Source organism: Daphnia carinata, chromosome 7 (genome assembly GCF_022539665.2).
Source record: "Daphnia carinata strain CSIRO-1 chromosome 7, CSIRO_AGI_Dcar_HiC_V3, whole genome shotgun sequence".
In the NCBI taxonomy this organism is placed as follows: Eukaryota; Metazoa; Arthropoda; class Branchiopoda; order Diplostraca; family Daphniidae; genus Daphnia; species Daphnia carinata.
Window position 1 is genome coordinate 5,002,044 of NC_081337.1, and position 24,242 is coordinate 5,026,285.

The 24,242-nt window shown below is 42.3% G+C and overlaps 7 protein-coding genes, 1 long non-coding RNA gene and 1 pseudogene across 13 annotated transcripts; 3 read left to right on the forward strand and 6 right to left on the reverse strand.

The window, feature by feature from the left end:
• The first annotated feature begins 676 nt into the window (after positions 1-676).
• On the forward strand, positions 677-2,397 carry LOC130699413 (serine/threonine-protein kinase Nek5-like). Its single transcript, XM_057521760.2, has 2 exons — positions 677-2,183; positions 2,246-2,397. The coding sequence occupies exons 1-2, from the start codon at positions 896-898 to the stop codon at positions 2,395-2,397; spliced, it is 1,440 nt and encodes a 479-aa protein (XP_057377743.1). The 5' UTR covers positions 677-895.
• Positions 2,398-2,427: 30 nt separating this feature from the next.
• On the reverse strand, positions 2,428-3,682 carry LOC130699415 (ubiquitin-conjugating enzyme E2 variant 2-like). The gene is made up of 4 exons (XM_057521761.2): positions 3,604-3,682; positions 3,128-3,276; positions 2,937-3,062; positions 2,428-2,867 (listed from the first exon to the last, which is right to left on the reverse strand). Exons 1-4 carry the CDS (start codon positions 3,629-3,631, stop codon positions 2,727-2,729), a joined length of 444 nt encoding a protein of 147 aa, XP_057377744.1. The 5' UTR covers positions 3,632-3,682; the 3' UTR covers positions 2,428-2,726.
• A 103-nt stretch (positions 3,683-3,785) lies between these two features.
• On the reverse strand, positions 3,786-6,378 carry LOC130699411 (diacylglycerol O-acyltransferase 1-like). The gene is made up of 11 exons (XM_057521757.2): positions 6,149-6,378; positions 5,928-6,056; positions 5,707-5,804; positions 5,578-5,630; positions 5,407-5,515; positions 5,210-5,347; positions 4,868-5,124; positions 4,757-4,801; positions 4,517-4,695; positions 4,300-4,450; positions 3,786-4,230 (listed from the first exon to the last, which is right to left on the reverse strand). The coding sequence occupies exons 1-11, from the start codon at positions 6,376-6,378 to the stop codon at positions 4,051-4,053; spliced, it is 1,569 nt and encodes a 522-aa protein (XP_057377740.1). The 3' UTR covers positions 3,786-4,050.
• LOC132088174 (uncharacterized) lies at positions 5,463-7,155 on the forward strand. 2 transcript variants are annotated; one of them, XR_009421471.1, is made up of 2 exons: positions 5,463-5,605; positions 5,717-7,155. It is a non-coding gene; the product is annotated as an uncharacterized LOC132088174 (long non-coding RNA). The 2 variants fall into 2 exon arrangements; XR_009421472.1 differs by having other exon boundaries at positions 5,509-5,658.
• LOC130699441 (zinc finger protein OZF-like) lies at positions 7,093-10,616 on the reverse strand. 2 transcript variants are annotated; one of them, XM_057521783.1, is made up of 7 exons: positions 10,117-10,616; positions 9,009-9,262; positions 8,772-8,940; positions 8,572-8,706; positions 8,238-8,519; positions 8,003-8,169; positions 7,093-7,945 (listed from the first exon to the last, which is right to left on the reverse strand). In XM_057521783.1, the coding sequence occupies exons 1-7, from the start codon at positions 10,234-10,236 to the stop codon at positions 7,408-7,410; spliced, it is 1,665 nt and encodes a 554-aa protein (XP_057377766.1). In that variant the 5' UTR covers positions 10,237-10,616; the 3' UTR covers positions 7,093-7,407. The 2 variants fall into 2 exon arrangements, with proteins under 2 accessions (XP_057377766.1, XP_059352301.1); XM_059496318.1 differs by having other exon boundaries at positions 9,009-9,358; positions 10,117-10,232.
• Positions 10,617-10,756: 140 nt separating this feature from the next.
• Positions 10,757-13,203, reverse strand: LOC130699410 (threonylcarbamoyladenosine tRNA methylthiotransferase-like). Its single transcript, XM_057521756.1, has 9 exons — positions 12,804-13,203; positions 12,675-12,746; positions 12,487-12,615; positions 12,323-12,424; positions 11,872-12,266; positions 11,663-11,808; positions 11,403-11,583; positions 11,194-11,340; positions 10,757-11,119 (listed from the first exon to the last, which is right to left on the reverse strand). Exons 1-9 carry the CDS (start codon positions 13,039-13,041, stop codon positions 10,847-10,849), a joined length of 1,683 nt encoding a protein of 560 aa, XP_057377739.1. The 5' UTR covers positions 13,042-13,203; the 3' UTR covers positions 10,757-10,846.
• Positions 13,204-13,602: 399 nt separating this feature from the next.
• LOC130699440 (uncharacterized) lies at positions 13,603-18,841 on the reverse strand (annotated as a pseudogene).
• A 1,009-nt stretch (positions 18,842-19,850) lies between these two features.
• On the forward strand, positions 19,851-21,923 carry LOC130699222 (probable tRNA(His) guanylyltransferase). 4 transcript variants are annotated; one of them, XM_059496150.1, is made up of 5 exons: positions 19,851-19,870; positions 20,880-20,986; positions 21,064-21,244; positions 21,306-21,579; positions 21,643-21,923. In XM_059496150.1, exons 1-5 carry the CDS (start codon positions 19,866-19,868, stop codon positions 21,886-21,888), a joined length of 813 nt encoding a protein of 270 aa, XP_059352133.1. In that variant the 5' UTR covers positions 19,851-19,865; the 3' UTR covers positions 21,889-21,923. The 4 variants fall into 4 exon arrangements, with proteins under 4 accessions (XP_059352133.1, XP_057377507.1, XP_057377506.1 ...); XM_057521524.2 differs by lacking the exon at positions 19,851-19,870 and adding an exon at positions 20,291-20,415; XM_057521523.2 differs by lacking the exon at positions 19,851-19,870 and adding an exon at positions 20,594-20,780.
• LOC130699236 (V-type proton ATPase subunit d 1-like) lies at positions 21,912-23,653 on the reverse strand. Its single transcript, XM_057521544.2, is given in 7 exon segments — positions 21,912-22,275; positions 22,277-22,294; positions 22,369-22,446; positions 22,510-22,686; positions 22,763-23,099; positions 23,168-23,339; positions 23,405-23,653. Coding segments are annotated over 7 exon segments (1,047 nt in total). The 5' UTR covers positions 23,526-23,653; the 3' UTR covers positions 21,912-22,131.
• Positions 23,654-24,242: the final 589 nt, after the last annotated feature.

A 24,242-nucleotide genomic window follows, 5' to 3' on the forward strand; every position in this document is an offset into this window, starting at 1 on the left:
TGTGGATTGGGAACACTTCCGATGGGAAATCCACAACTGATGCATTCAAGCCGAGATTTAAAACTGACAGGTACGAGACAACTGGGATGAATTGCAAGGTGAAATAACCTGCTCTCAAGGCAATAGCCTCTAGCGGATCCCATTGACAAACATGTTTTCATCATTTTGCAACAGATGTTGGTTTCTTGGCTGAAATTATGGCAATTAACCGAACGATGCATTGAACTTGAAATCCAAGAACTTCCGTAAATCAAATGAGGTAAGCCTCTAGTCAATTATTTTCGATTTTTTTGTCTCGGTCGTTCGCATCGCCAACAACAGGACGCGGGAACCCCCAGCGGCAGCGGTCGGGAACCAGTTGCTCTAATGGGAGTCGACATGAACTAAAAAAGAATATACAGAATAGAGAGTTCAACGGTGGATAAACAAACTAGCAAAATGACGTCACTAAAGAAAGCCTTTTAAACAACCCCAAATTTCTCCGCATCAATTTCATGAGCATGAACCTAAAAATCTTGAGTACCACAGCAGCGAGAAATTGTTTGTTCCATTATTGGAATGTCAATATCATCATGTCATTATTTAAAAAAAAAAAGAAAACGATCAACATGTCTTCAAGACTGCCTCTTGTGGCCATTCAAGTTAATGAATCAGCATTAGCGGCAATGGGGCAGTAGACGATGGTCGATCTACATTCTCAAATGCTTGGAGAAAGAGGCTGAGCAATGAAATGAATAGCAAGTATTTTGTTGAACGAAAAAAACTGGGCAAACTAGTGACACCAATATCTTCGAATAAAAAAAAGGAAACTTGCTGGTTGTCTTGGTGACGCACGCGTCTAAAACAAAACAAACGAGAAATCACACAACTAAGAGGAAGCAAGAAGATAACCAAAATGGCGTTGAACTACATTAAGGAAAGAGTGCTAGGACGTGGATCTTTTGGAACTGTTTACTTGATTAAGATGAAGACGACGGACACGCACGGCTTCAGAGTGGATGGCGCCCGTGACTTCAAAACAGAACATGGAGCCGCAAGTTACGTGCTGAAAGAAATCTGCATTCGCGACGAAAAACAACGTGAGGCTGCCCGTCAAGAGGGCAGACTCTTGTCTCAGTTAAATCACGTCAACATCATTCGTTATTTTGACTCTTTCGAATCGCCCATCACGGGCAATTTGTGCCTCGTGATGGAATATTGTCCCGGTGGCGATGTTGCAGCTGTCATTCGCCAACGACGAGGTGTTCCGTTCCCCGAACAACAAATTCTTAGTTGGTTTCAGCAACTCGTTTCAGCTTTAGATTACCTTCACAAGCGAAAAATTCTGCACAGGGACATAAAAACGGGCAACATATTCGTCACGGCCAATCTTTTGGTGCTCAAACTTGGCGATTTTGGTGTGGCCAAAGTGCTAGAACGAACGGGACAAATGGCTCGAACGTGCGTCGGGACGCCCGGATACTTGTCGCCCGAGATTTGCGGCAATCGCCAATACAACAGCAAGAGCGATATCTGGAGTTTGGGATGCGTCCTGTATCAGTTAATGACGTTGCGGCCACCTTTCACGGGACGTAACATGAATCAGCTGTTGATTGCCATAGTACGGGGTCACTTCCCTCCAATGCCGGCTCGTTACAGCTACGAGCTACGTCAAACTGTAGCGACCATGTTGAGAAAGAATCCCGAGGAACGGCCGTCAGCTGAAGCACTTCTCCGGAAACGCCTGTTTTCAAGCAAACAAGCACATCAATCGTCGACAAAACGAAAAGTCAGCTCCTCTCCGTCGAACCGCAAAGGTTTACTTTCTGTCTATGCCAACCCATTACTGTCACGACCTGCCAAATCAACATTTGTCAAGGGCAAGAACCAAACAGTCAAGACCAAAAAGGATCCTCGAAGACGGTGGAATCCTCCAACGCAAACGTTAATCGGGGCCCTCAGTTCACTTACCGTGACAGATGAGGCAACCTTCATCCTAAATGACTCTTCACGATGGTCCCTCGACCATCTATCCGAGAACACTTACGAAGAATCCGATGAGTCACAGCGTTCCGTCGATTCTGATATTGTTGGCAATCAACAGACTACCATAATGAGGGAAACTGACGAAAGTCCATTTCACCGACTGGAACGATGGATCGTCTCTCTGGAAGCAGTGCATGGGGTCGCGTTACTCAAGGATGGTAGGTGTCACTTTGTTCATTGATTTTCACGCTGGGGCGTAACCTTTTCTTCTTCTCTCTAGTTAGTAGCCGCCTGGCAAATGCAGCAGTGACAGCGGTGGAAGACGTCGTACGAGATCGCCTATTTAACAAAGTTTCTTCGTCTTCCGTCAACGAGCTAGTGGATTTCTTCGTTTTCCAGCGCCGACTTTACCTCAACGACCACAGCTTTTAGCGTTAGACGTTTTCTTGAGAACTGCAAAAACAGGAGGGATATTTTTTATTTCATGACCTAACTGACTTGAGTTGACAGACCCAGCACTGGATTTCCCCTCCCATCAAGCAAGAAATCAACAAAAAAATTCAAATAGGAATGAGAGAGGAGAAATACCAAACTGAAAGATTCAAGTTACTGTTTCTGAGTCGATTTCTTTAGCGAATGGACATCAAAGGCCACATCAAACAAAAAAAGACAGGTCTCTGTCCCTTTCCATCAAAGACCCTTTTCTGTATGACTGCTCGTGCTTTCAACAAAAAGGACAAAAAAAGTGGAACGAATTAATCTTAAAAGTTGGTTCCCTCTGGTGGCTGGGGCAGCTTCATGTTCTCTTTCAAAGTCATCATTCGTCTTAATTCCTGCAGTACTGTTTTGATCGTGTAGTTACGCTGCCACTTAATCAAGATGCTGACCATCCTTTTGTCAACCTACCAGAAATGTATAATAAATTGAATTTTTGCCTAATAATGTCACCGTTTGTTTTCATTATTCCATACCATTCCTGTTGTGTTGTGCACACCATTCATATTGATCCGAGTGGTAAATCTGACCAGTGGACATTCTTCAGGGTATTTCATACCACACTCAATTTTCAAGCTGTACATGCGGTTTTCAAATGCAGTCTACAAAAAAAATTACACACTTTTTTTTTTTTAAAGAAAATTAAGCATCAAAAAGAGAAACTTACTCGAGGGGGGCCAATGATCATGCCAGTCCAGTGAGACAGGGTCATATCACTGTCATCTTCCAAACCCCAACTGATAGTTCCATCACCGACTCCTTTCTGACCTTGCTCAAGCTCTTCTAAAAGTCGAAAATTTCGTGGCACCACCACATCTGCGGAAAGATGAAAGAAGTGCCAGTTAGTAAAGGTAAAATGTAAATCAAGCAAAATGAAGAAAAAATAAGTATGCAACTAGCATATAAACAACACTAGCGCATTTCGACACTCTTTTGACAGAACTGACAGTATATGAGACGTAAAGCAAAACAAGTCATCGGCCTCAAAGCCGATACGACTTTTGCCAAATATTGGACACTTTAACTTATTTGCCAATTAACTCAAAAGAAGCAAGCATATTTGTTTCGTTAATTTGGAGTACAATTTTAACTAGTAACCAAACTTAAGCTATTTAAAATGAAATTTATGGCAGTAAAAAATACCCGCTGATCCTACTCCTGTGGTTGCCATCTTGAAATGACAATTTTTAGTCCGCCGAGTTGCCAAATTGCTTTTCCAAAGCCAAACGATGCAAACTAGCAAACTATTTTATGCGACATTTTACGGATATAATTGTAAACACTAATGGTTTATGTTGAAAAAGAAAAATATTTCGTAATAATAATTGCAAGGAAATCCATAGTTCATTTATTGGACAACAAGGTGAAATTAAGAACAAGAACCCCAAGGCGAATCACAAGTATTTGAGTACACTATTTGACATAACAACAACAGAGGGATTTCAAAGTGCGGAATGACAGAGGAAGATTCCTTTCCCAAAACAAAACAAATGGGAGAATGAGTCAGTCAAGAACAATGGTTTTAGACCAGCAAATATAACTAGTAATAAAAAAATCACCATAGCACCATAAATGAAGAATGTTTGCAATTTACCGCATTCGACTGAATTGTTCCATAAGGTCTTTTCCAAAATGAGTAATAACATAGTCGTGGTAATACATCATGATGCAGAGCGGTTGACCGAGAATGAGTGACATCCACACCAAAACATTACCTAGACGCTGACCAGCTTTTTTTTCCACAAACTGAGACAAAGCGGACAGTGGTATCTTTTGTATAAAGAAATAAGAAAAAAGGTGTGTTTATCTCAGTCAGAATAGATTTAAAGACATTAATACCTGCATCATCATTCCGCAAAAAGCCCACAAATTGAACATTCGTAAAGGAACGCTGACCAGATACTCGTGGAAAAACGCGCTGAGGAAGAAGACGGATACTGAACTGAGGGTTTTGCCATAACCTCTTTCAATCAGCGGCATGTACAAATGCCTTAAGTATTATAAAAAATTTAGCTTGTATTCAAAAGTCGATGGCTAACGCACGAAATTGCAATACCTGACAGCCCAACGATGAATTGGCATATTCCACGAGCGCCAAAACACATCAATGTTTGTTGCGTTCCACCAGTCTCCATAAAAATCACGGTCGGCGAACCTGAGAACTTCACCCAACATATTGAAATAGGAATGGAAGCAGAGATAAAACCAGACCAGCCACAGTAGATGATTTGGAATCTGTTGAATAAGAAAATTATTATTAAGATTACGCGTTTACCATTCAAATGGATATCATTACCGCTAATTTCAACAATCTTTCTGTTGCTGGTATGGGCTCCATTTTCTGCACGATAAAAAACGAATGAAAATTAAGGCTACCTAACTAATGCTACAAACTAAAATATCATACCGAAAATGTCTGAAGCGAATTTTTGACGCTGGGAATAATCCATTGCTGAAAAAGACCGAGGACGACTTGCATTCCGAGAAATACTTCAATCGCACGCTTAATCAAGAAGCGTTTGCGAATGCGTGAAGTACGCGGAAAATTGAGTTCGTAACATAACGTCGGGACCACCATGAAAAAGTACAGGTCACGGACGCTCAAATTGTTTGGATAGGACACCATTTCGTCCACGGCTTTCCCATTGTCAATATCAACAGGATCTAAAAATACAGTCAACAATGAACTTGTTTCGAGTGATAACCGGTTTCCCATGATAATAAGTTGGCAAGGGGCCAGGAGACGTACACGGGTGAGCAACGGAAAATGCTCTGCGACGGTGTTGACTTTTGCTTCTGACGAGGCGACACCAATAGTTTACGTGAACGTAAGACCACAGTTTCAGGAATGTGATGGTGTAAACAGTGCAAAGCAGTGTGAGTCCAACTGGAATTAAATTCATTTTTGAATATGACATTATAGCCCAATTAAATATAACTAATTACCAAGGCCAAATTTATCTTTGAGTGTCCAACTGGAAATGACTGGGATCAATATTATCAAAAACAAATTGCAGGCGTGAAGCAGCAAGGCTTGATTCCATACAATTCGTTCCTGGATGGTGGAATAATTTCGAAAACAGTTTCAATTACTTTACCACATAATAATTCAAATACCTTGACCAACAGCTTTTCAACCCACAATGTAAATAATATATGGACATTTATATCTGGAAACAAAGAAAAGATCAGCAATAAGTAGTTGAACATTTAAAATTTTTATAAATAAAAAAAAAAACCACTTGCATATAAAAAGAAAGACTGAGGGATTCTCGATGCTGAATTCGGCAGTACCACCGTTGAGGACAATTAACCACTGGAAAGGATCGATACGGATTCCATACCTATGATGGTGTTCAGTGTTGAGAATAACTTGTTAGTTGTTATTTTGACAAGCAAAGTTGCAACAACAAAAAAATGATAAAAAGTAATCATAATTTTTAAAAATTAATAACATGCTCATTTACTTGAGTAAATTTTCCAATGAGAGTCTGAGTCCCCCCATCAGCAGCAGCAGGAAACCCCAGTTGACAAGTCCTGTAAAGTCACGAAACTCAGAAGACCATGAGAATAATGAATCTCTAGGCCTATGACACCTACATACAACATAAAAAATTTAGCACCAATAGATAAAATAAAGGTGAGTATTCTAATTCGCAACAAAAAAAATTTATTAAATTTCTTTTACGGTTTATCTGGTTGTGATTTCCTGACTTTTTCAGCTTCTTTTGTGATTTCTTCTGCCCTAGCTACAGATTTGGTTCTTCTCAATCTTAAATTTTGCTTTCGGCTATCCTCGAAAAGGTATGTGACAGTCTTTTTGCCATCTACGTCATCTGTTGAAACACTTGTTATTGTTGTTGTTGATGTCGGTTCTGAGGGCAACATTCTGACTTCTCCCTCACTTGGAGGTAGCATTTTGTTTTTGGACCTGTTTGCCAACAGAACACATATTTGGGCATAAATTCAAGTTGAACTGTTGCTAAATATTACAAGGTTAAAAATTTAAAACATGACACTCACTTGTGTGTCTAGAAGAAGAGAATAAAGGTGACGTAATAACGCTGATAATGTGAAAATCGTTCGCCAGCGAAGTGGACGTGTTATTGGAGAATTTCGACGAACAGCAATAAATGCCTTTTAATTTTGAGACGACGTTATAGAATGACTAATCTTTTTTGAGATCAATAAGTTGTTGACTCGTCTCCTCGCCGATCCATGGAACTAGAAAGATAATATCGGTATGTAAATAGTAAACAACGGGTCGTCTTCAGGATAACTTCTCCAGGGTCGACAACTTTATTTCGATAACATTTGCTGATTCTTCAAAACTTGGGATTGGGATAGGAAGAACTGTGTTAATATAGGTTAAATGTTTCAGAATGTGAAAGAATGAATGTGTTAGAATTTTAAAATGTTTTGAACGTACAAGTTTTGACAAACATTGAGTTTCTGTGCTTTAAAAAGGAAGTTAAAAATAACGGTTCAAGTAGTATAACTCGTCATCTTTCTTTTGATAAGATATTATGTTATCCTACCCTGTGTTTTCTTGTTGTTGAAACAAAAATGTGTTTTTGGTTTGCGGTCGTCGATGGCTTTGGTTTATAGCAATCTTCGTCTAAATAGTGATAATGACTCTGCACAATATGACTGTATTTTGAACAACAAAGACAATTAAATCACATAAATACAAGATAGCGAGCAGTTTGGTATTGGCACAGATAACTCCAATAAACACAATGGCACATGTAATGATCTGATATGAGGGTGCACATCCTTTTCTCTCATTCGACATTTGCACGCGTGTTCAATGGAGACGATACGTCATGATAATGGAAATGCCTGCTTTGGACAGACGGCAGATAAAAGAAAATTTAATACGCAACAGAACAGATGATTAAATAACCAATAAAAACAAAGAGTCAAATGGGAGGGATATTGATTTCTTTACGACGTGAGTTCTTCAAGAATTTCTTCAACCGTCTTATTTTCTTTTCGAAAATGATCCATATATTCACGTGGTATGGTCCAATCAAGAAGGATTTCAATGTTTCCCTTAAGCAGAGACCTGGTGTCTAGTTCTGCTGTGTCGACGGGTTTGCGACCGGAACTCTCGATCGATTTCACCAAGACGATGTCGATCAATTTGGATCCGTAGCCGAGACGGCGGAGTCGATTGGGCGTCGAGATGCGTTTGAGGAGAATGGCCAATAGCATGCGCATCCGTTCCAGCGACATGAGCTGCCCGTTTTGAACGTTTTGCAATTCGATTTTCGTGCCGTTCGGTAGTTCGACCAATTGCGTCTTGTTGTTGGCTGGTTGCTCGTCGTTCGACTCGTTGTTGACAGAGATAGCGTCGTCGTTGTCGACTTCCTCCTGATCCTCTTGATCTTCCTGATTTTGTTTGGCATTGTGCGAGGCCGTGTGCAGCGTCAACTCGTTCTTGGTTTGGAAGAATTGATTGCACGGCAGACAGACGTACGGTCTAAAGAAATAATGAAAAATTAAAACCAGTTGGCTGAACATATTTCCAAAGAATTACCGATCTTGCTTGTGGATGCAACGCATGTGTTTTTTGAGGTGCGGCAGCTGGAGGAAAGAGGAAGAGCAGAGTTGACACTGGAAAGGCTTTTCACCCGTGTGCAGTCGAATGTGCAACTTGAGTGCCGTCGAGTGCGAAAATGCTTGTTTGCATATTTTACATTTGTACTGTAATATATTTTAAAAAATGATTGATTACATTTGGAGAAATTCATACGCCATCTATCAAAACTAACCGGCCGCTCTCCGGTGTGCGTCCGCATGTGGACTTTGAGCTGAGAACGCTGAGCGAAACAGTGGCCGCATGTTTCACAGCCGAACGGCTTCTCGTCCGTGTGGGTGCGCAAATGCTGGAGGAAATGGCCTTTGAAAGAGCGCTGGCACACTGGACACTGGAAGGGTTTCATGCCGCCATGGTAACAGCTTAGGTGTTTGCGTAGGCCGTCGGAACGGGCGAATGCTTTACCGCAAACTGGACACGGGTAATTCCTTTCGCCCGTGTGTCGCCTCAAATGCATCTGAATAATACTTGGCTTTAAATGAGTTTTTACTTAATGGAAGTGGACGTACTTTGAGATTGGTAGAGCAGGTGAAACGCTGATCGCACTGGTCGCACTGATACGGCCTTTCGCCGGTGTGAGTCCGTTCGTGTTGCAAAAGTTGACCGCCCCTCGCAAATTTTTTCCCGCAATGACTGCACGCGTACTAAAAAAATGATTGGATACGAATTTTAAAATGTTGAATAGCAATTTATAATAAATAAGAATTACGGGTTTCTCGCCGGAATGGACTCGCAGGTGAACGATGAGTCGCTGTTTGACGGGGAACGCTTTGCCGCAAATTTCGCAGCAAAAAGGCTTGAGTCCAGTGTGACGGGCCAAATGGGCCTTGAAAGTGCCCACCTGAGTGAAGGCCTGTTGGCAAACATCGCACTTGAACCTGTTGGTACCAAATAGAGATTTTTTTAAAAACAAGAACTCTGAAATTGGAATAAAAAAGGGAAATACGGTCGTTCGCCGGTATGGATGCGGATGTGTTTTTGCAGGTCGGATTTGGCACCAAAACTTTTGTGGCACGTGGGGCAAACGTGTTTCTTTTTGCTCATTTTTTTCGTTCCGGCTGTTGATTCGTCGTCCAATTCTTCCTCACTGGACACCACGTCTTCTTCATCTTCGTCTTCCTCGTCCTCCTCATCTTCCTCAACGTCTTCTTCGGGCGAATTTGGCCTTTTCTGTTGTTGCACTGTGCGGTTCCGCAACCGCTTTGTTGATGCCATAATGAAATGGTTAGTCGGCTTTTTTCCCTAGTCTATTTTAGACTTATGGTCCCGGAATCCCGAAAAAAATAGAACCACCGGCTACAACCACCACCAACCACCAGAAGAGGAAGAAAAATATAAAAAACAAAGTTTAGAGAGAATTTAGCTGCCACCGAAAAATTAATTCCGTTTTTCAATGAACCAACAAAAAAAAAAAGAACAACGAAAGGTAAAAGATTGAGTAGAACAGGTTAGAGATGTAATGGATTTAATCAGAATAGGAAATGAGCCAAACGTCTAATTAAGGATGAAGTGAAGAACCGAAACGAGTCAAAGAGATGTCGATGGGAGCCGCAGCCGCCAACCACCAACGAAATGCCCAAAGTGAAAAAAATAAAAAGAACTGAACGAACCGATCGACTTGCAGGACACAAAAGTGGGCGAGTGATGTGAAAAATATGAATCCCCCCCACACCGCCTTTCTGACCAAACGAAACACAGCGAGGAAGGGAAGCGAGTGTTGAATTTCGCTCGTACAGTAAACGACGGTGCCACAACACCACATGTGCGTTCGTTTCCCCTTCCCCACTCATCCACCCGCCCAATAAGATTAGGGAGGTATAGCGGGAGGGGCGAGTTCGTATCTGGAGCACAGTGCTCCTACACACACACACACACCAGAGAAGGAATATTCTGATAACAGCCACAGACAGATGCAGCCAACAAACATGCAGACAAATACACAGAAATCTTTAGTTTGAAATAAAAACATTTCCTTCTTTTAGTTTGAGGAAATGCTTTTGTGCCATGTTTAAACAATCTTCTACGTAAAAACGAAATAATTGTTTCAGACTTACACGGTGAGTGGTCGAATGGGGTGGAGATCCGCGGAGATGTGAACGTGCGGTTGACGAGCGACGGCGATGAACGACGGCGGCCATGAAACCAGCCACGGCGTCTGCGCGTTTACACCGCATTTCCCTCCTACACACACACACACACGCCACCTCCCTCCCCCCTTCTCCAGACCCCACTCGACTCTCTTTGCGAGAGAAAAAAAAAACGGGGGAACAGAATGTGACGCCAAGCGCTTATGCGCATGAGCTTCCTTTCGTTAACATCGTACATTCGGAATTCAAAAAAAAAATGGGGGGAAAAAAGTATTGTTTAAAAATAGGTCTACTAAATATCCGGGGACCATTCACCATTGTTTTTTTTTTTGTAATTTCAACTCTCTTTTTTTTTTAAATTTGGCTAAATATCCTCTAACGGGGGTGGGTGGGGTCTTATCTCAAGTACAGTAATACAATCTATAACGGTAACCGTTGCAACCATGGACCAAGAGGAAGTCCCCGTGTAAAAAAAAAGCGTCTGCGAGATAAGATTAAGCCCCGTTTCTTCTTTTCTTATTTGTTAAAGAAAGAAATTATCAATAGGGCAAAGAACCATTGTGGCAAGGTCAAAAGAGACTTGAACGCCACAGCGCTGTACAAATAATAGTGAGAATGAATTTTGTATGGGATAGCCAAACCAATAAAATTATTATAAGATCCAACAAAGTGAATGCTTTGTCTTTTCTCCGCATATTTACCGACGTCCGTACATAATCCAGGCTAACCTTAGGCCGACAAGGGCTGTGAGTCCCACCAACGGCCACAGTGGGCTAATCAAGTGGCTGGATGGCGAATCACGAGGGCTTTCAGTTGCCAGTCCGGATATTTGACCTTTTTCAAGAGCTTCTGGCACGTCGGGACGTTTGGGACTAGTCAGTGGTTCGCTCATGAGTGAAAATTTGCTTGCTGAAATGATGCGAACATCCACCATTTTGCCCATGTAGTCAGGATTCATTGGTACCAGCACCTTGTCAAGAAGTATTATTAACAAAATTGATTTAATAACATGAAATAAAATTTAAGTCTTCCCGAATTTCGTACCTGGACGTAATCTTTGTTGTGACCGACGTAGTAATTCTTGTCGTGAGATATGTCAGTTACCAAGACCGATTGCCGTTGACCGACTTGACTATCGTACGGCTGATACGATTTGAACAATTCACTCAGTCTTTTGGTTCGATTTTTTACCTGGACAGGGAGAAAAAAACAAGTTCATTTGCCATTAGATTCATTTTTTAAAGAGCACAGACCTGTTTGGTGGGGACACGTTCCATGCGATAGGCGGGCGTGCCTTGCCGTGGAAAGAATTGATTAATGAATAAACTTGGAAAACGATATTTAGAACACAGTTCCATCGTTAAATCAAAATCTTGTTCAGTCTCGGTCGGAAAACCACAAATGATGTCCGTGGCGATCGATATGCCTGGCACGCTGTAAATTTGAATGCGTTCGTTCGTTAAAATCTTATCATCAAAATCAAAAAAAAGAATTAAAAACAAATAACTCGTACCGATCACGAAGAAAATTCACCACTCTCTCAAAGTCCGCTACGCAATATTCTCGTTTCATGTCAGACAAAACTGCATCGCTTCCGGACTGAACAGGTAAATGAAGGAAGGCATAAACTCGAGAGTGATTGAGGATCTCGGCAATCGCCTACGTAGATAGTTACAAAGTCAGCACAACAATGCAATCACGATTTTAACAGAAATCTTTTACCTCGAGATGCTCGAGGATGTAAGGAGGATTGGTCATGCCTAATCGGAGCATGCATCCATCTGGAATGACTTGGACGAGTTGCCTGAGTAATTCGGGTAACGACGTGCCAATATCTCTTCCGTACGCCCCTGTGTCTTCGGATGTCAACCAGATCTCGCAAACGCCTTCTTGGAAGGATTGTACCGCTCGGGCAACAATTTCTTCCGGTGGGTAGCTACCCAGCTCTCCTCGCGCATGTTTCGTCTTGCAGTAAGTGCACTGATTGAGGCAACCCGTATTAATTGGGATGATTTCGATTAAAGGATTCTTGCGAATTTTCGGTAACAGCAACGATGCTCCTCCGGTTTTCTTCTTTTCAGCGTCCTTCTTCGTGCCCAAAAGACGCACAGAATGTCCTGAGAAGTGAACCTTTGCGATTTTTGAATCAAGAACAACATACAAGTGAATTTACCTTTCAGAGTTTCCTCTACAACTTCGACCACCCTGTCTATTTGCTGAACGCCGATGATGCTCAACCCTTGCAAATAATTTGATTTTGGTTGTCCCTGTGGAACTAACATGGAAAATTCATGTTATCCGAAAGATGTAGGGGGACTCTTAATTATTATCACTCACCACATCCAGCTACTACAACTGGTGTGCCTCTAGCTCTCCCATCGTCAATCTCATTTTTGAAATGATCTTCAGCTGGCGTTTTGACAGTACAGGAGTTGAGAAGCCACAAATCTGCTTCATATTTCGCATCTAGTGGTGCAAGCTCTCATGTTAATCCTTCAATGCGTAACGAAGAAAAAGTTGTTTACCTGTCAGCAAATAGCCATAGGCTGCAAGTTGGCCTGCCATATACTCAGAATCAGAACTATTATGTGCACACCCTGGAATGAAATAAAAACATCAAAACATGTTTTATTTTCCTATTCTGTTAACCATACCCCAGGTTTTCATCCAGATTTTTTGGGTTCCAGGAATAATGCTTCCATTTTTCTCGGATGGCTGATTAATCTGGTTTACTTTTGCTGGATCTTTGCAGCTGGGAACTTTCTTGACTCGTTTACCAACTGCATTAGACCTGGCTATAGATCTTTCTAATCCTGTCAAGTCTCCTTCTCCTACAATATCTTCGATATCGTCCAATGAATCATCATCGCAGACCGACATTTTTAAATTCATACGCAATCCCTGCGGTTATGACAACGCGTCGTGATATGGGAAAGAACGTCTGTCGGGCTTACCCTGTTGTACTAAGTAAAACAATTACAGCTCAAGAACTAAATCCTAAAGATCTTGGCGGCAAATAAATCAAGATCGTTTGGAACAAGAACATTCGTGCTTGTTGTTAGTTCTTAAAAAGTGATGTAGCAGACTGCTTTCCACGTGCCTGACAACCACCGAGTTTTTTGCGAAGCCTCTTCTGATCTAAATAGCTCATATGCCACATCAAGGTTTCGGGGCGGGGATTACGGGGTGTTCAATATTTCCCCCGAAGATTCAATGGGATTTCAACCAGGGCCAGGAAAGGACAACAAACGATGGTTGGCGATCAGGTTATGCACCGCAATTAGACAAACCGCTCGGGCAAAAAAAATCAAACAAACCGTAACCCGTCAGTAAAAAACGATCGCATCAACCCGGGGCCGAGCCCCATATTTTAGCCAATAAAAATGCAGACAACAGGGTTAAGATTCTAGGTGCTCTCAGTTCGATGTATTTGCAAATTCTGTTTAATAATTTTTTTTTAATTCTACCTGGAATTCTGATCTGGGTGGGACAGCATTCCAAATCGAATAGTGAGAAAATTGAAATGTGTCCCATTATTTTTTTTCCAGAACTTCAGTTCAATTGCATATAAAAAGGGTAGGGAATATTAAGGTACAATTTTTAAAGTTTGAGTTTCGCCAACCATAGGTAAACTTTGTGGCGGAATGAAGACAAAAAATCATACTGATACAAAGACGACAGTATTAAGATAGAAAAAAGAAATGTTGCAAAAGAAGAAAAAGACAAAAAAACTGAAAAGAAGAACAAAAAGAAAATGACACACAGTTATGAAAAAAAAACGAACAATATTAAACTATTTGTCTAATCAGAATAATTGACTTCTTAATAATTGACACAAAACACATTCCCTGAGATGGAGATCATAGATACACACGTGATTTTCCTTTATTTGTTTTCATGACAAAGTTGAAACTGATTTGAGCACGACTGCACACTAGCACGTTTCTGATTAACACAGCTCTCGTATTGATCAGCTAGTCCCGTTGCCGCTTTGCGGAGTATCCAGCACACCTGTCTCTTGTTTGATCCAATCGCCTTGAAATTCAGACTCTTCAGACGACGCCAAATCGACTTCTTGTATCGTTCGGCGTAGCCTCGAGTCAAACCTGGGATCCATTTTATCGCCATTGGTTGTGGTGGAGGCGACGTGGTGCCAGTTGCGATCTACCGCAGCCAATGGCCGATCGCGTTCGTTGGTCAAACTCAAGAAGGCAGCCTCCTTGGCCAGCCGGTAATCATCGGGGTTCTGGTCGGCGGGTTTCTTCACGACTGACCCTCCTACGCGGTTGTAGTAATGATGATGGTGATGGTGCTGTATCGTGGTGATGGACGGCGTTGATTTGCGCTGCTGTGGCTGTGCGGGTGAGGATTGCAGCGCAAGGACGGAGGGTGACGCCATGAGGAGACGTTGATCGGCCGAGTAAACCGTGGTTCGTATAGGCGGGAACTCGTCGGGCGAAACTGGAAGGAAGCCAGTGGTCGTTTTGAGCGTTTCCGGCGACACGATGGCCGATTTGACCGATGGATCGTGTAGACTCAAATTCAAAGGTTCGTTGGCAACGTGTTGTCGATGTTGCGGTTTTTGTTGTTGCCTCTGATGTTGTTCTGGTTGTTCCTCTGGCTGACGTTGTTGCATTCCCTCTTGTTGCCGAAGTTGCTGTTGCTGAAATCGCAAAGCGGATGAAGTACGGATGCCATCGGTCGGAGATTCGGGCTGAGCTGTGTCGTACGGCTGCAGGCAAGCGTTGCATTGAGTGGCACCGGTGCTGGCATCAATTAATCGGGTACAGTCGAACGACCGATAGCGATAATCCGGAAAAGTGAAATAATTCCGGCTAAGCATTCCCTCTTCCTGTTTTTAAACATAATTAATAATGGATTATAATGATATGCAAATTAGATCTTACCAATGCATCTTTGGGTCTGAAATTTTCAATTTCTTTGATGTAGATGCCACGTCCGTGGCACACGGTGACGCCACCGTTGAGTAAATTGAGAATGGGTTTGACAACCTCCGGATCGATTCCACCGCAGGTGAGCGAGCGGAAAGATCCGCTGCGCATGCAGTGGCCCAGTACTTCGAACCAATAAGACAAATGTTGATTAACGAGTAGCCTCATCAAGTGCGTGCAATAGCCAAACGACGGGACTCGGAAGGTGGCAAACGACGGTGGTTTGATTTCTAGCCAAATGTCGCCACGATCGTCCGCGTATTCCAAACAAGACAAACCGTACGATCGCACCATGGTCAGCAAAACACCGAATAATCCTGTTTTTAATGATGAAGATTGTTTTTAAAAAAATGAGGTGGGAAAAATATGATGAATTTGAATATATTTACCTGGCGGGAGAGGTTCGAGTCCCGGTACGGATGTGCTGGCCAATTCTTTCCTTTTGGTTGGGTTGGATGTTGCAACAACAATAACAGACAACAGTTGTTTGGTATTTTTATTGTGGTTAGTTGGAGATAAACAGAAATGAGCGACAACATCCATAAATGAAAGAGAAAGAAAAAAAAAAAAGAAAAAATGGAAATAAATAAGAGTGAAAATAACACGTCACTCATCAAAGTTCATTATGAATTTATTCATACAGTAATAGAAAATCCTTTTTCAAGTGATTAAAATTGAGATCGCTTTTGACACGATTTCGTAATCGTCGTTAAAGTCAACTAGTGGGGGGAATCCATAAAGGAATAGGTGTATGCACCTATTCATCACCATTGGCCAGAAATTCTTTGGCAAAGATCCAGCAAAAAAAAAAATAAAAAATAAAAAGGGAGGAAAAAGTTCGGGTAAAGAAAAAGGTTTCCCCCCGTCAATGAGTTGACCAGGTCTGTAGACTCATGTACGTGTTTCTGTTCAAGAAAAAAAATGGAACGTGTCAGATCAAGATTGACCGTTGGGCCCATCATCAAGATTGTAATTGGGTTTAGGGATGTCGCCGCTGTTCATCGCAGTTGTCTCGAAACACCATCATCCGGACTGCGTTACAACGACAGGCCAATCAGATGAAAGAAAATAATCGAAAAAAAAAAAACGGAAGGCACATTACTAACAACCCCTATTCTATTTGGGTCCCCTAATCACCTGTTCTTTGGCTATTCCCACTCTCATTTTGCCTTTCGATTTCTTAAAGAAGAAAAAATAGAAGATGGACTCACTCTGCCTTGGTCGGTTGTTGTTGGTTCTCCAAGGCGGCAGCAGCGGCGGCGGCAGCGGCAGCTCGAGTCGAAACCAACACGGAACGTCTTTGCGGTTGTTCCACCACGATGCCTCCTCCTGTTCCTCGTACCGTCCGGCCGTCTTGAATAATCGATCGTGAAGTTTCCAGAGGTTGTTGTTGAAATGCGGTCGTAGTTTGGACGAGCGACACCTGAAACACGCTGCTCGTGGCCTACGAACGTAAAAATCATTTAATTTAAATCCAATTAGGACATTGCATGAAAAGGTACCGGTTGGTGAAAGGTGGGCGAAGTGAGATGAGCGCTACCACCGGCCATTGGGCGGGTGTCTCTTGGAAAGGGATCCATGGCACGGGATCCATTGTTGCCTCGATGATGACTACTGACGGGTGACTGATGATGGTGACTAGGCCGGTGGGTAGGACTGTAGACCTCAGTCGGGGAAAAGGCCAGGCTGTTGCTGCTGCTGGACGAATGATGTTGCATACGCTCGTAAGGATCGGCATAACTGGCACGTTGATGATGATGGAAATCATCCATCGAAGAAGACGAATGCGCTGCGTGGAAGGCTGAAGGGCTTACAGGTGGGTGGTGAGCGGATGCTCCCGCACTTGCGGATGCATCTGCGAAATTGGTCATGAGGGAAAAGCTTTTGCCCAGTTCCGTCTCGGGATGTTGTGGCATCGGCAGATGAGGGCGCTGATGCTGCGGATAAACAATCTAAAAAGAAAATTGTACCAATCAAAATGCATTTAAATTTGAATGATATAGCTAATATACATCTCTCTCATCTTCTTCTTCCTCGTCTTCGGCTTCTTCTTCCTCCTCATCGCGTCGGTAATAGCCGGCGGAATGAACCGGATATCCAAATGGTTCTAGCGGTGGGGGTGGCAGCAATTGTCCGGCGGAAGAAGACTGCGACGGCTCATTTACCGGATGGTGCGAAACGTACGAGGGTCCACCGGAAGATGAAGCGACCGCTGCCGACACGGAGGCATACCCCGCAGGATGAGGCTCTGGGGTTGATGAACCCGCACCAACTGCCGAAGATGATCCACTTTTGCGATCGGACGTCCCTTTTGATTGCGGGCCCTTCACAAAATCATAGAAAAACACGGGGAGAAAATGAAAATTCCTTGCGGCTGGGGTTCGAAAAGAGAAACTTGACAGGTGAACGTGACCATTAAGCTGTTGTTCTCTACGACAGGTAAAAACGAAGATGGGGGAAAAACACATTGGGGTAGGACTTGTTTCCCACACCATTTTAGTAATCAATAGACCATGTGAAAATTGTTCTAATGGGCATAGAGGGGAGGATATTCATGTCTACAATCGAAAGGTTCAGCCGAATACAACCGGCCAAAACAACAATTTCTTATCTCTCGACCTACTTGTCGTTCGTTCCTGACCTGACAATCCAAAAAGCATAGTGGCCTAGGTCCGAAAAAACGATGGGTAGTGCCAGTTTGGTCTCGTTAAAAAAAAAAAATGTACGTGCTGCTGCTCTCTTTATTTTCCTCCAAAAGCGGAAAGGAAAACGCCCCACAGCAACAGGCCATCGATTTACACGGGCCTGTGCCCTACATTCTTATTGGAAAGGTCACATGAGGTCGTACGGGGGGAGAAAGAAAGAGGCCATCTTCACAACTGATCAGCACCACGCACGCAAACACTTGGAAAAGAAAAATACTCACGATGTTGTGAAGTCGCCGGAAACTGTCGAGCCATCCGTTGGAAGCGGCAAAATTAGGAATATTCAAACCACGGGCGATGGATCTGGCTTCCCGCTGGAGCATCGGTCCAGTGACCCTGATGCCGAGATCCCTTTGTCCATTGTACCAGTCCCAAACGAGCCGGTTCGTTTCCTCGTTGCCCGTCCGCCTCGAGCGTCTCTTGCGCGAACTGATGTGCGGATTCGACTCGGCCTGTTTCTCGTCCCACTCGCGCAGGTACGACTCGCGTTGGCCCAAAATGTTGAGGATCTGCGTCTTACCACAGCCGAATTGGACGGCCAATTGGCGCATACTTTTACCGCATGTTCGGGCCTGAATGACCTGAATCCGTTCAGCAAAACTTAATTCTTGGCGTTTATTCCTGGCCGCTGGCGTCGTCGTTCCGGCAGTTGCTCCCGTCGTTGTCGTTCCCGTCGTGGCTGTTGTGGCCGACCCGGACGATCCAGCTCCTTTGGCCGACGACGTCGAGGAAGGCGTCGATGTGGTTGTGGATGCCCCACCAGGTGAGTGCTGCTGTTGCTTTTGCTGAGACGACGTCGAAGGTAATGGAGGCGTCACTGATCCACTCATGATGACATCTTGATGATGATGATGATCGTGATGATGTTTCGGTTGTTGTTGTTGCGAAGACGAAGAAGTGGACGAAGATGTGGGCAATTCTTGTTGAATAATTTGGGTGACGGCGGGTACCACAGGTGGTCCAACTAACGGAGGAGATGCAGCCCCAGACGGACTGCAAGATCCTCCTTGATGTGATGTCATGGCGCAGAGAGTTGAATAACAATTTTATTCACAACCTAAATAAACGATTAGTTGTTTTGTTTGGTTTTCGAGTCAAATGACACGCGAGATGATCAATGCGGCCACTACGAACTGCGACGTGAAAGACACAGGCCAATGAAGAAATAGAGAGAGAGACGTAGTAAGACGTAATAATTCATGTAATTTTTTAAATCAACTAATGCCGACGAAATCCTGATGGGATAGTTGCCCTTATGGTCAGAGAGAGGGCAGGACTGACATGTGAATTCAAAGACGACCGAACAACGACTGGCAAAGAGTTCTATTGGAAATGATGACCTTTATGAAGGAGGGAGAAGGAGAGACAATTGAGGGCGTCCGTAAAAAAGGGAATCGGTGGTCAGTTTTTTCTTGCCAAATATCAAGAGAGGTCAAATGGGGAGAAACAGAGGTCACTAGTTTGGCATACTACGCTACTAAAAGAAGAAGAAAACAACCAAATAACAAGAGCCTCTTCAAAACCGAGATAGAAAAGGCAAAACCTTTGTGAAAGGTCCTGAAAACAATGCTAATAAAATAAATGTGTGCAAAAAGAAAAGCTTTTTCTGAATGTCACTCGAAATTGAAACTTGGAAAGAGGAAAACCAAAATTCGAAATGATTTGATATTACCTGGCAATGCCCCGCGGTGCTGTGAATATTTTTCTGCAACCGAGACCGGTCCAGACGAGTCTGCTACGAGTTTGGCGGTCACATCAATCCGTCGACTGGGACAATGCGACGTGATGACGAGGCATTCAATTGCGCCACCGAACAGACCAACTGAACAAAAATTCCATACGTCATCTGCTGCTGTATGGCACCACATTACACGTACAACTTCCCGGTTTGACGAGATTGACAAAACGTAGCAAACATCGAAAAAAACGAAAAGGCTCACGACGAAAGACACTCGACTTGCATTAATTAAACAACCGTCAATTAGTTCTAGAAGAATCTCTCACTTCCGTCTATGCTGCTGCCGCACACGACTCCTCTATCTAATCTGTGAGACAAACCATGAGGTGATTATTGCCTTTTGAATAAAGACATGCCTTACTGACCCGACCACCCTACTCTGCCCACCTTTTTTTCTTCTTTTTTTTTTTTTTTTGAGACGGGACGAGTACGTCTGGACGCCCTACCTCACTACCGATCTGGCCAGACAGACGGAGACAAATAGAATAAATTCGATACCGCGCGTGCTACCCACTACCACTAGTCACAAAACTGCTTTAAACTGGCTTGCAAAGGGGAATGGGACAGCGACTGTACCACCGGCGGGAAAGGATGGGGAAGGTAGCAGCAGGTAGCGACACTCGAGGCAAAAAAAAAAAAAAAAAAAACCAGACTGGCTAGCTGTTGTGTACTTGTCGTACGATACGGTCTGGAGGCCGGATTTTCCCCAACCCTTTAGCTTTTTTCCTCATCCAATCACCTGCCATTCGCCTCTTTCTTCTTTTACTTACGTAAACCAGACCATTCATAAGGATTATGCAACCGAAAAACGTGAGGTTTTTGTATCGACCGGCCTTCCGTCTCAAGGCCATTCCAGTAAAACAGCCACCAGGTAAGGTGTTACGTCACAACATTGTCGGGATGCCTGTTTCTTCACTGATACCATAGGGGATATGCTTTTGATTCACATGGGGACAAATTATATACACTTAACATAACGTAAAACTTGCTGGAGTTTAACTGTTATGTCACCGCAAAGAAACGTGGCAGCCTTGTCCAAACGTTTGTCAACTAGTTCGTCTGCTTGTAAAAATGGTGTCGATCTTGCATTCTATTATTTCTCTTTAAATCGTTTCTGTTAAATATTAACCACGGCTAATATCCCCCTGACGATTCATTTCTTTCGAACTCAATGTTGATTCGATGCTCGGCCCCAAGGACTTTGACAATTTACCATTCCACAGCTGCTTTCCTTAGGTTGAAAAGTTCCAAGAAGTCATCCTCCCCAATAGTTTCGGGTTTCACGTGCAGTGTCTCCTGTATGACCTCATTAATATTTCATTTTCCATTAATCAGGTCAAATATTTGGAAAAAGGAATTCCACTCTTCAACAGCAATGGCCAAAAGCAAATTCGAGTATGTGAGGCTTTTTGAAGCTGACGATCGCTGTTTACCCAACACATGTGGGTGGTATACATTTTTTATTTCATTTTTCTACAATTTTTTGTAACATACTATGTTACACAAAGTATTTAACCAGGGATTGCTGTCAGAGTTGATGGAAAAGGATTCCACAAGTTTTCTACAGAGCATGACTATGAGAAGCCCAATGACATCAAAGGTCTATCCCTGATGAACAGGGCAGCAACATCGGTAATGGAAGAGTTCAAAGATATATGTTTGGCCTATGGCCAGAGTGATGAATACAGCTTTGTCTTTAGGTATGTTGCCATTATTTCCTTTCCTTATGTAGAATTTGTCATCACTGCTATTGTTTCGTAGGAAGGAGACTCAAGCCTACAGTAGAAGAAGTGCAAAACTCTCGACCAATGTGTGCAGCCTCTTTACTTCGGCTTTTGTATATTACTGGAATGAATATTTTCCTACTAGTAAACCGCGTTATCCACCCGTTTTTGACGGCAGAACCGTACTTTACCCTTCAAACAAAAATATCAGAGATTATCTCAGTTGGAGGCAGGCAGATTGCCACATCAATAATCTCTACAATACAACGTTCTGGGCCTTAATTCTCAAAGGAGGTTTAACACCCACTGAGGTATCTTCGTTGCGTAATATGGATTGATATGTAAAAACATTTAATCTCATTTGATTTTGCAAGGCTGAAAACAAACTCAAAGGAACTCTTTCGGGGGAGAAAAATGAGATTCTGTTTTCTCAATTTGCCATCAACTATAATAGCGAGTCAGAAATGCTACGCAAAGGTACCGTTCTGGTCCGTCGGAAAGTTCTGGTAGCCTTACCGAATGGTGAGACACGGGAAAAATCTCAAATTGTTCAGGAACATGTTGACATTATCGGTGATGAGTTTTGGAATACAAATTCACATTTGCTGACCGTAACATAATGAAAAAATGGCCAATACAAAGAAATTTGAATTAACATTTATTTACACACCGAATAAATCTACAGCCACAGAGACGAATTACCATAATGTTAAAAAGCAACCAATAAAGGGGAGTGTATAGAAAGCTATATAATCTGATTTCAACGACAGGACAATGGTAATATGAGAAGCTATTGAACGTGGAAGAAAAAATCTTAAACAAAAGGTTCATTGGTTTAGATGGCTTGTTGGTGCATTTGTAATTTAGAAGATAGGAATGTAGTTATCGATCTTGGCGCGGTGTTTCTGAGCAACACATTCAGATATCCAAACAATGTTGCGACACTCTTGCTCCTTGAGCTTCAAATAAGAGTAAAATACACCAAAGTGGAACTGCTGCATGAAACCCGTTCATGTTCAATTTAACCTGGAAATTATGGATTAATTGATGAATGACAACTAGAAAAGAAAATTGCGGTAAAAAATGAACCAAAAACTTACTTCATATTCAAAGAACTTATCCTCGAGAGTTTTTTCACCGGGATTATTACCAGAACCATCAAAAAGCTCCTTGTACTCCTGTAATAAAAATTTTTGTCCAAGTTCATATAATATCTTCACAATCCATTTATCTCCAATTACCGCATAGTATTCGGCAATGCCACGAACTTGCTCGAAATCGTCAGCACGCGCTAAAGCAGCAAGACCATCGGGATGAAGCCTACCACAAGTAGGGTACAGCTTAACTCGATCGTCCTTGGAAAGCTCCGTACCAAAAGAGTTGATGGTGATGATCAAAGCGCGGCGATCGGCTTCAAACTGTAAATAACAAAATTAAAGAATTAAGGAAACTGACAGGAATTTTTCATACGATTAAAACCCGGAAAAGACTCACAGCAAGAATTTCACACATGACTTCAGCAGTGGTGCCACCCAGCTTTTGACAATATTGGTAGAATGACTCTAGATAAGCTTTGTACAGAGTGTTGCGGATGATTTCAATGTTCATCTCATCCAAATCCTGCTCACTGATACAATCCACAAAGAATGGAGCCAATGGAGTGTCCACCAGCACAGCATTGTAGAGCTCAGCTGGAGTTGAAGCAACATGGATAGCTTCCATTTGCTCAAAACTGCCCAATGGGTGACATTTGCTGATCAGCTCGGTAATGGGTCGATGATGAAGGGTCCCCGTAATCAAGAGAATGATGTTGTCTATCATATAGCTGTACCTATGTTCTTACACAAAGCAAAAGTAAAATAATGAACCGAGCAATAACTCAACACTTTTGTTTCCTACGTAATGTAATCCAAAAAGGTGGCAAGAGGTTCAACAGCATGATTCCTCATGTGCTGAAACTCAATGACAAGTTTTTCTCTCAAACGATCGTCAATAACAGAAACTGCCAATGGACTAGGTTCATTGGCCAAGAATTGTCCATAATCAGTACTCTGCAAATGTAGCTTCAAATCTTTCAAGGGGACAAAAATAAACTTTTTATGAAAAAAAAACACACATTAAATATTGAAAACATACCATCAAGTGTTTCACATTGCACCAAGTTAAGATAATCAGTCTGTTTCAAGACTCCATTCTTAAAACCCCGGCAAAGTCCCTCCAAGTAACCATTGTCGATGTTAAACTCTTGAAATCTCATTTTCCACTTAAAGATGTTCTGGTGACGTGTATGACTAAGTAAAAGCTAAAGAGAAAATAATCAAAAGAATTAACCCGGATAAGGACTTTTGATCACAAGGGATGGAGACAGACAGACACAATCACATGACACATGAACAGGGTTGTCATCAAAACGCAATTGGTTATAGATATTTATAAAGAACAAATATAGTTGTTTCTTTTTTCCGGGTTGAAATATGGTATTCGAGGAAATGTGTAGTTAATAACATTTGGTGTATTTCTAAATTAAATAAATTGAACACTGCTCAAAATTGTATACATCGCTCAACGTTGCTGAGCTGGTATGTGTCTTCAGTTTTTAGGCGGTACTTTTGAATTTGTGGTACTCGGAATCAGCCCTCGATTCTCTTCACAAAAGCGGGATGAGTATATTTTATGTTATTCTTTTATCAGAGATTTTGTAACTTAAAAAATAGCGTTTATTAAATAGGCAATTTTCCATTTCTGGTGCAGAGTGTCAATAGCCATGCACCCTTCGTTTCAGGTTTATATAAACTACATGGGTGTCATCTTTAGCTTAATAAAAAATAAATAAAAAAACAGAAAAAACAGGATAAATCATGGCTTATTTTTGTTGCTATTTTGTTGAAATGTTATGCAATCAGAACATGGAATCAGTAGCTTAGCTTATTAGGTACACGCAATTGATAGTCGACAACATATTTTCTTCTAAACA

Excerpts from the sequence above, each read along its gene's own strand:
- LOC130699413 (XM_057521760.2), top strand. The coding sequence starts at position 896 with ATGGCGTTGAACTACATTAAGGAAAGAGTGCTAGGACGTGGATCTTTT. Across the intron at positions 2,184-2,245 it reads GGTCGCGTTACTCAAGGATG|TTAGTAGCCGCCTGGCAAAT; the intron begins GTAGGTGTCACT and ends TCTTCTCTCTAG.
- LOC130699415 (XM_057521761.2), bottom strand. The coding sequence starts at position 3,631 with ATGGCAACCACAGGAGTAGGATCAGCGG. Across the intron at positions 3,277-3,603 it reads CACAGGAGTAGGATCAGCGG|ATGTGGTGGTGCCACGAAAT; the intron begins GTATTTTTTACT and ends ATCTTTCCGCAG. Across the intron at positions 2,868-2,936 it reads TGCACAACACAACAGGAATG|GTTGACAAAAGGATGGTCAG; the intron begins GTATGGAATAAT and ends CATTTCTGGTAG.
- LOC130699441 (XM_057521783.1), bottom strand. The coding sequence starts at position 10,236 with ATGCGGTGTAAACGCGCAGACGCCGTGGCTGGTTTCATGGCCGCCGTC. Across the intron at positions 8,941-9,008 it reads ATCCATACCGGCGAACGACC|GTTCAAGTGCGATGTTTGCC; the intron begins GTATTTCCCTTT and ends TGGTACCAACAG. Across the intron at positions 8,707-8,771 it reads TCCATTCCGGCGAGAAACCC|TACGCGTGCAGTCATTGCGG; the intron begins GTAATTCTTATT and ends TCATTTTTTTAG.
- LOC130699222 (XM_057521522.2), top strand. The coding sequence starts at position 20,716 with ATGTTGATTCGATGCTCGGCCCCAAGGACTTTGACAATTTACCATTCC. Across the intron at positions 20,987-21,063 it reads TCGCTGTTTACCCAACACAT|GGATTGCTGTCAGAGTTGAT; the intron begins GTGGGTGGTATA and ends GTATTTAACCAG. Across the intron at positions 21,245-21,305 it reads GAATACAGCTTTGTCTTTAG|GAAGGAGACTCAAGCCTACA; the intron begins GTATGTTGCCAT and ends ATTGTTTCGTAG.
- LOC130699411 (XM_057521757.2), bottom strand. The coding sequence starts at position 6,378 with ATGCTACCTCCAAGTGAGGGAGAAGTCAGAATGTTGCCCTCAGAACCG. Across the intron at positions 5,631-5,706 it reads CTCAGTCTTTCTTTTTATAT|ATATAAATGTCCATATATTA; the intron begins GCAAGTGGTTTT and ends CTTTGTTTCCAG. Across the intron at positions 5,125-5,209 it reads ATTTTCCGTTGCTCACCCGT|ATCCTGTTGATATTGACAAT; the intron begins GTACGTCTCCTG and ends CTGTATTTTTAG.
- LOC130699410 (XM_057521756.1), bottom strand. The coding sequence starts at position 13,041 with ATGAATTTAAAAATGTCGGTCTGCGATGATGATTCATTGGACGATATC. Across the intron at positions 11,809-11,871 it reads ACATCCTCGAGCATCTCGAG|GCGATTGCCGAGATCCTCAA; the intron begins GTAAAAGATTTC and ends CTATCTACGTAG. Across the intron at positions 11,584-11,662 it reads GTGAATTTTCTTCGTGATCG|CGTGCCAGGCATATCGATCG; the intron begins GTACGAGTTATT and ends TCAAATTTACAG.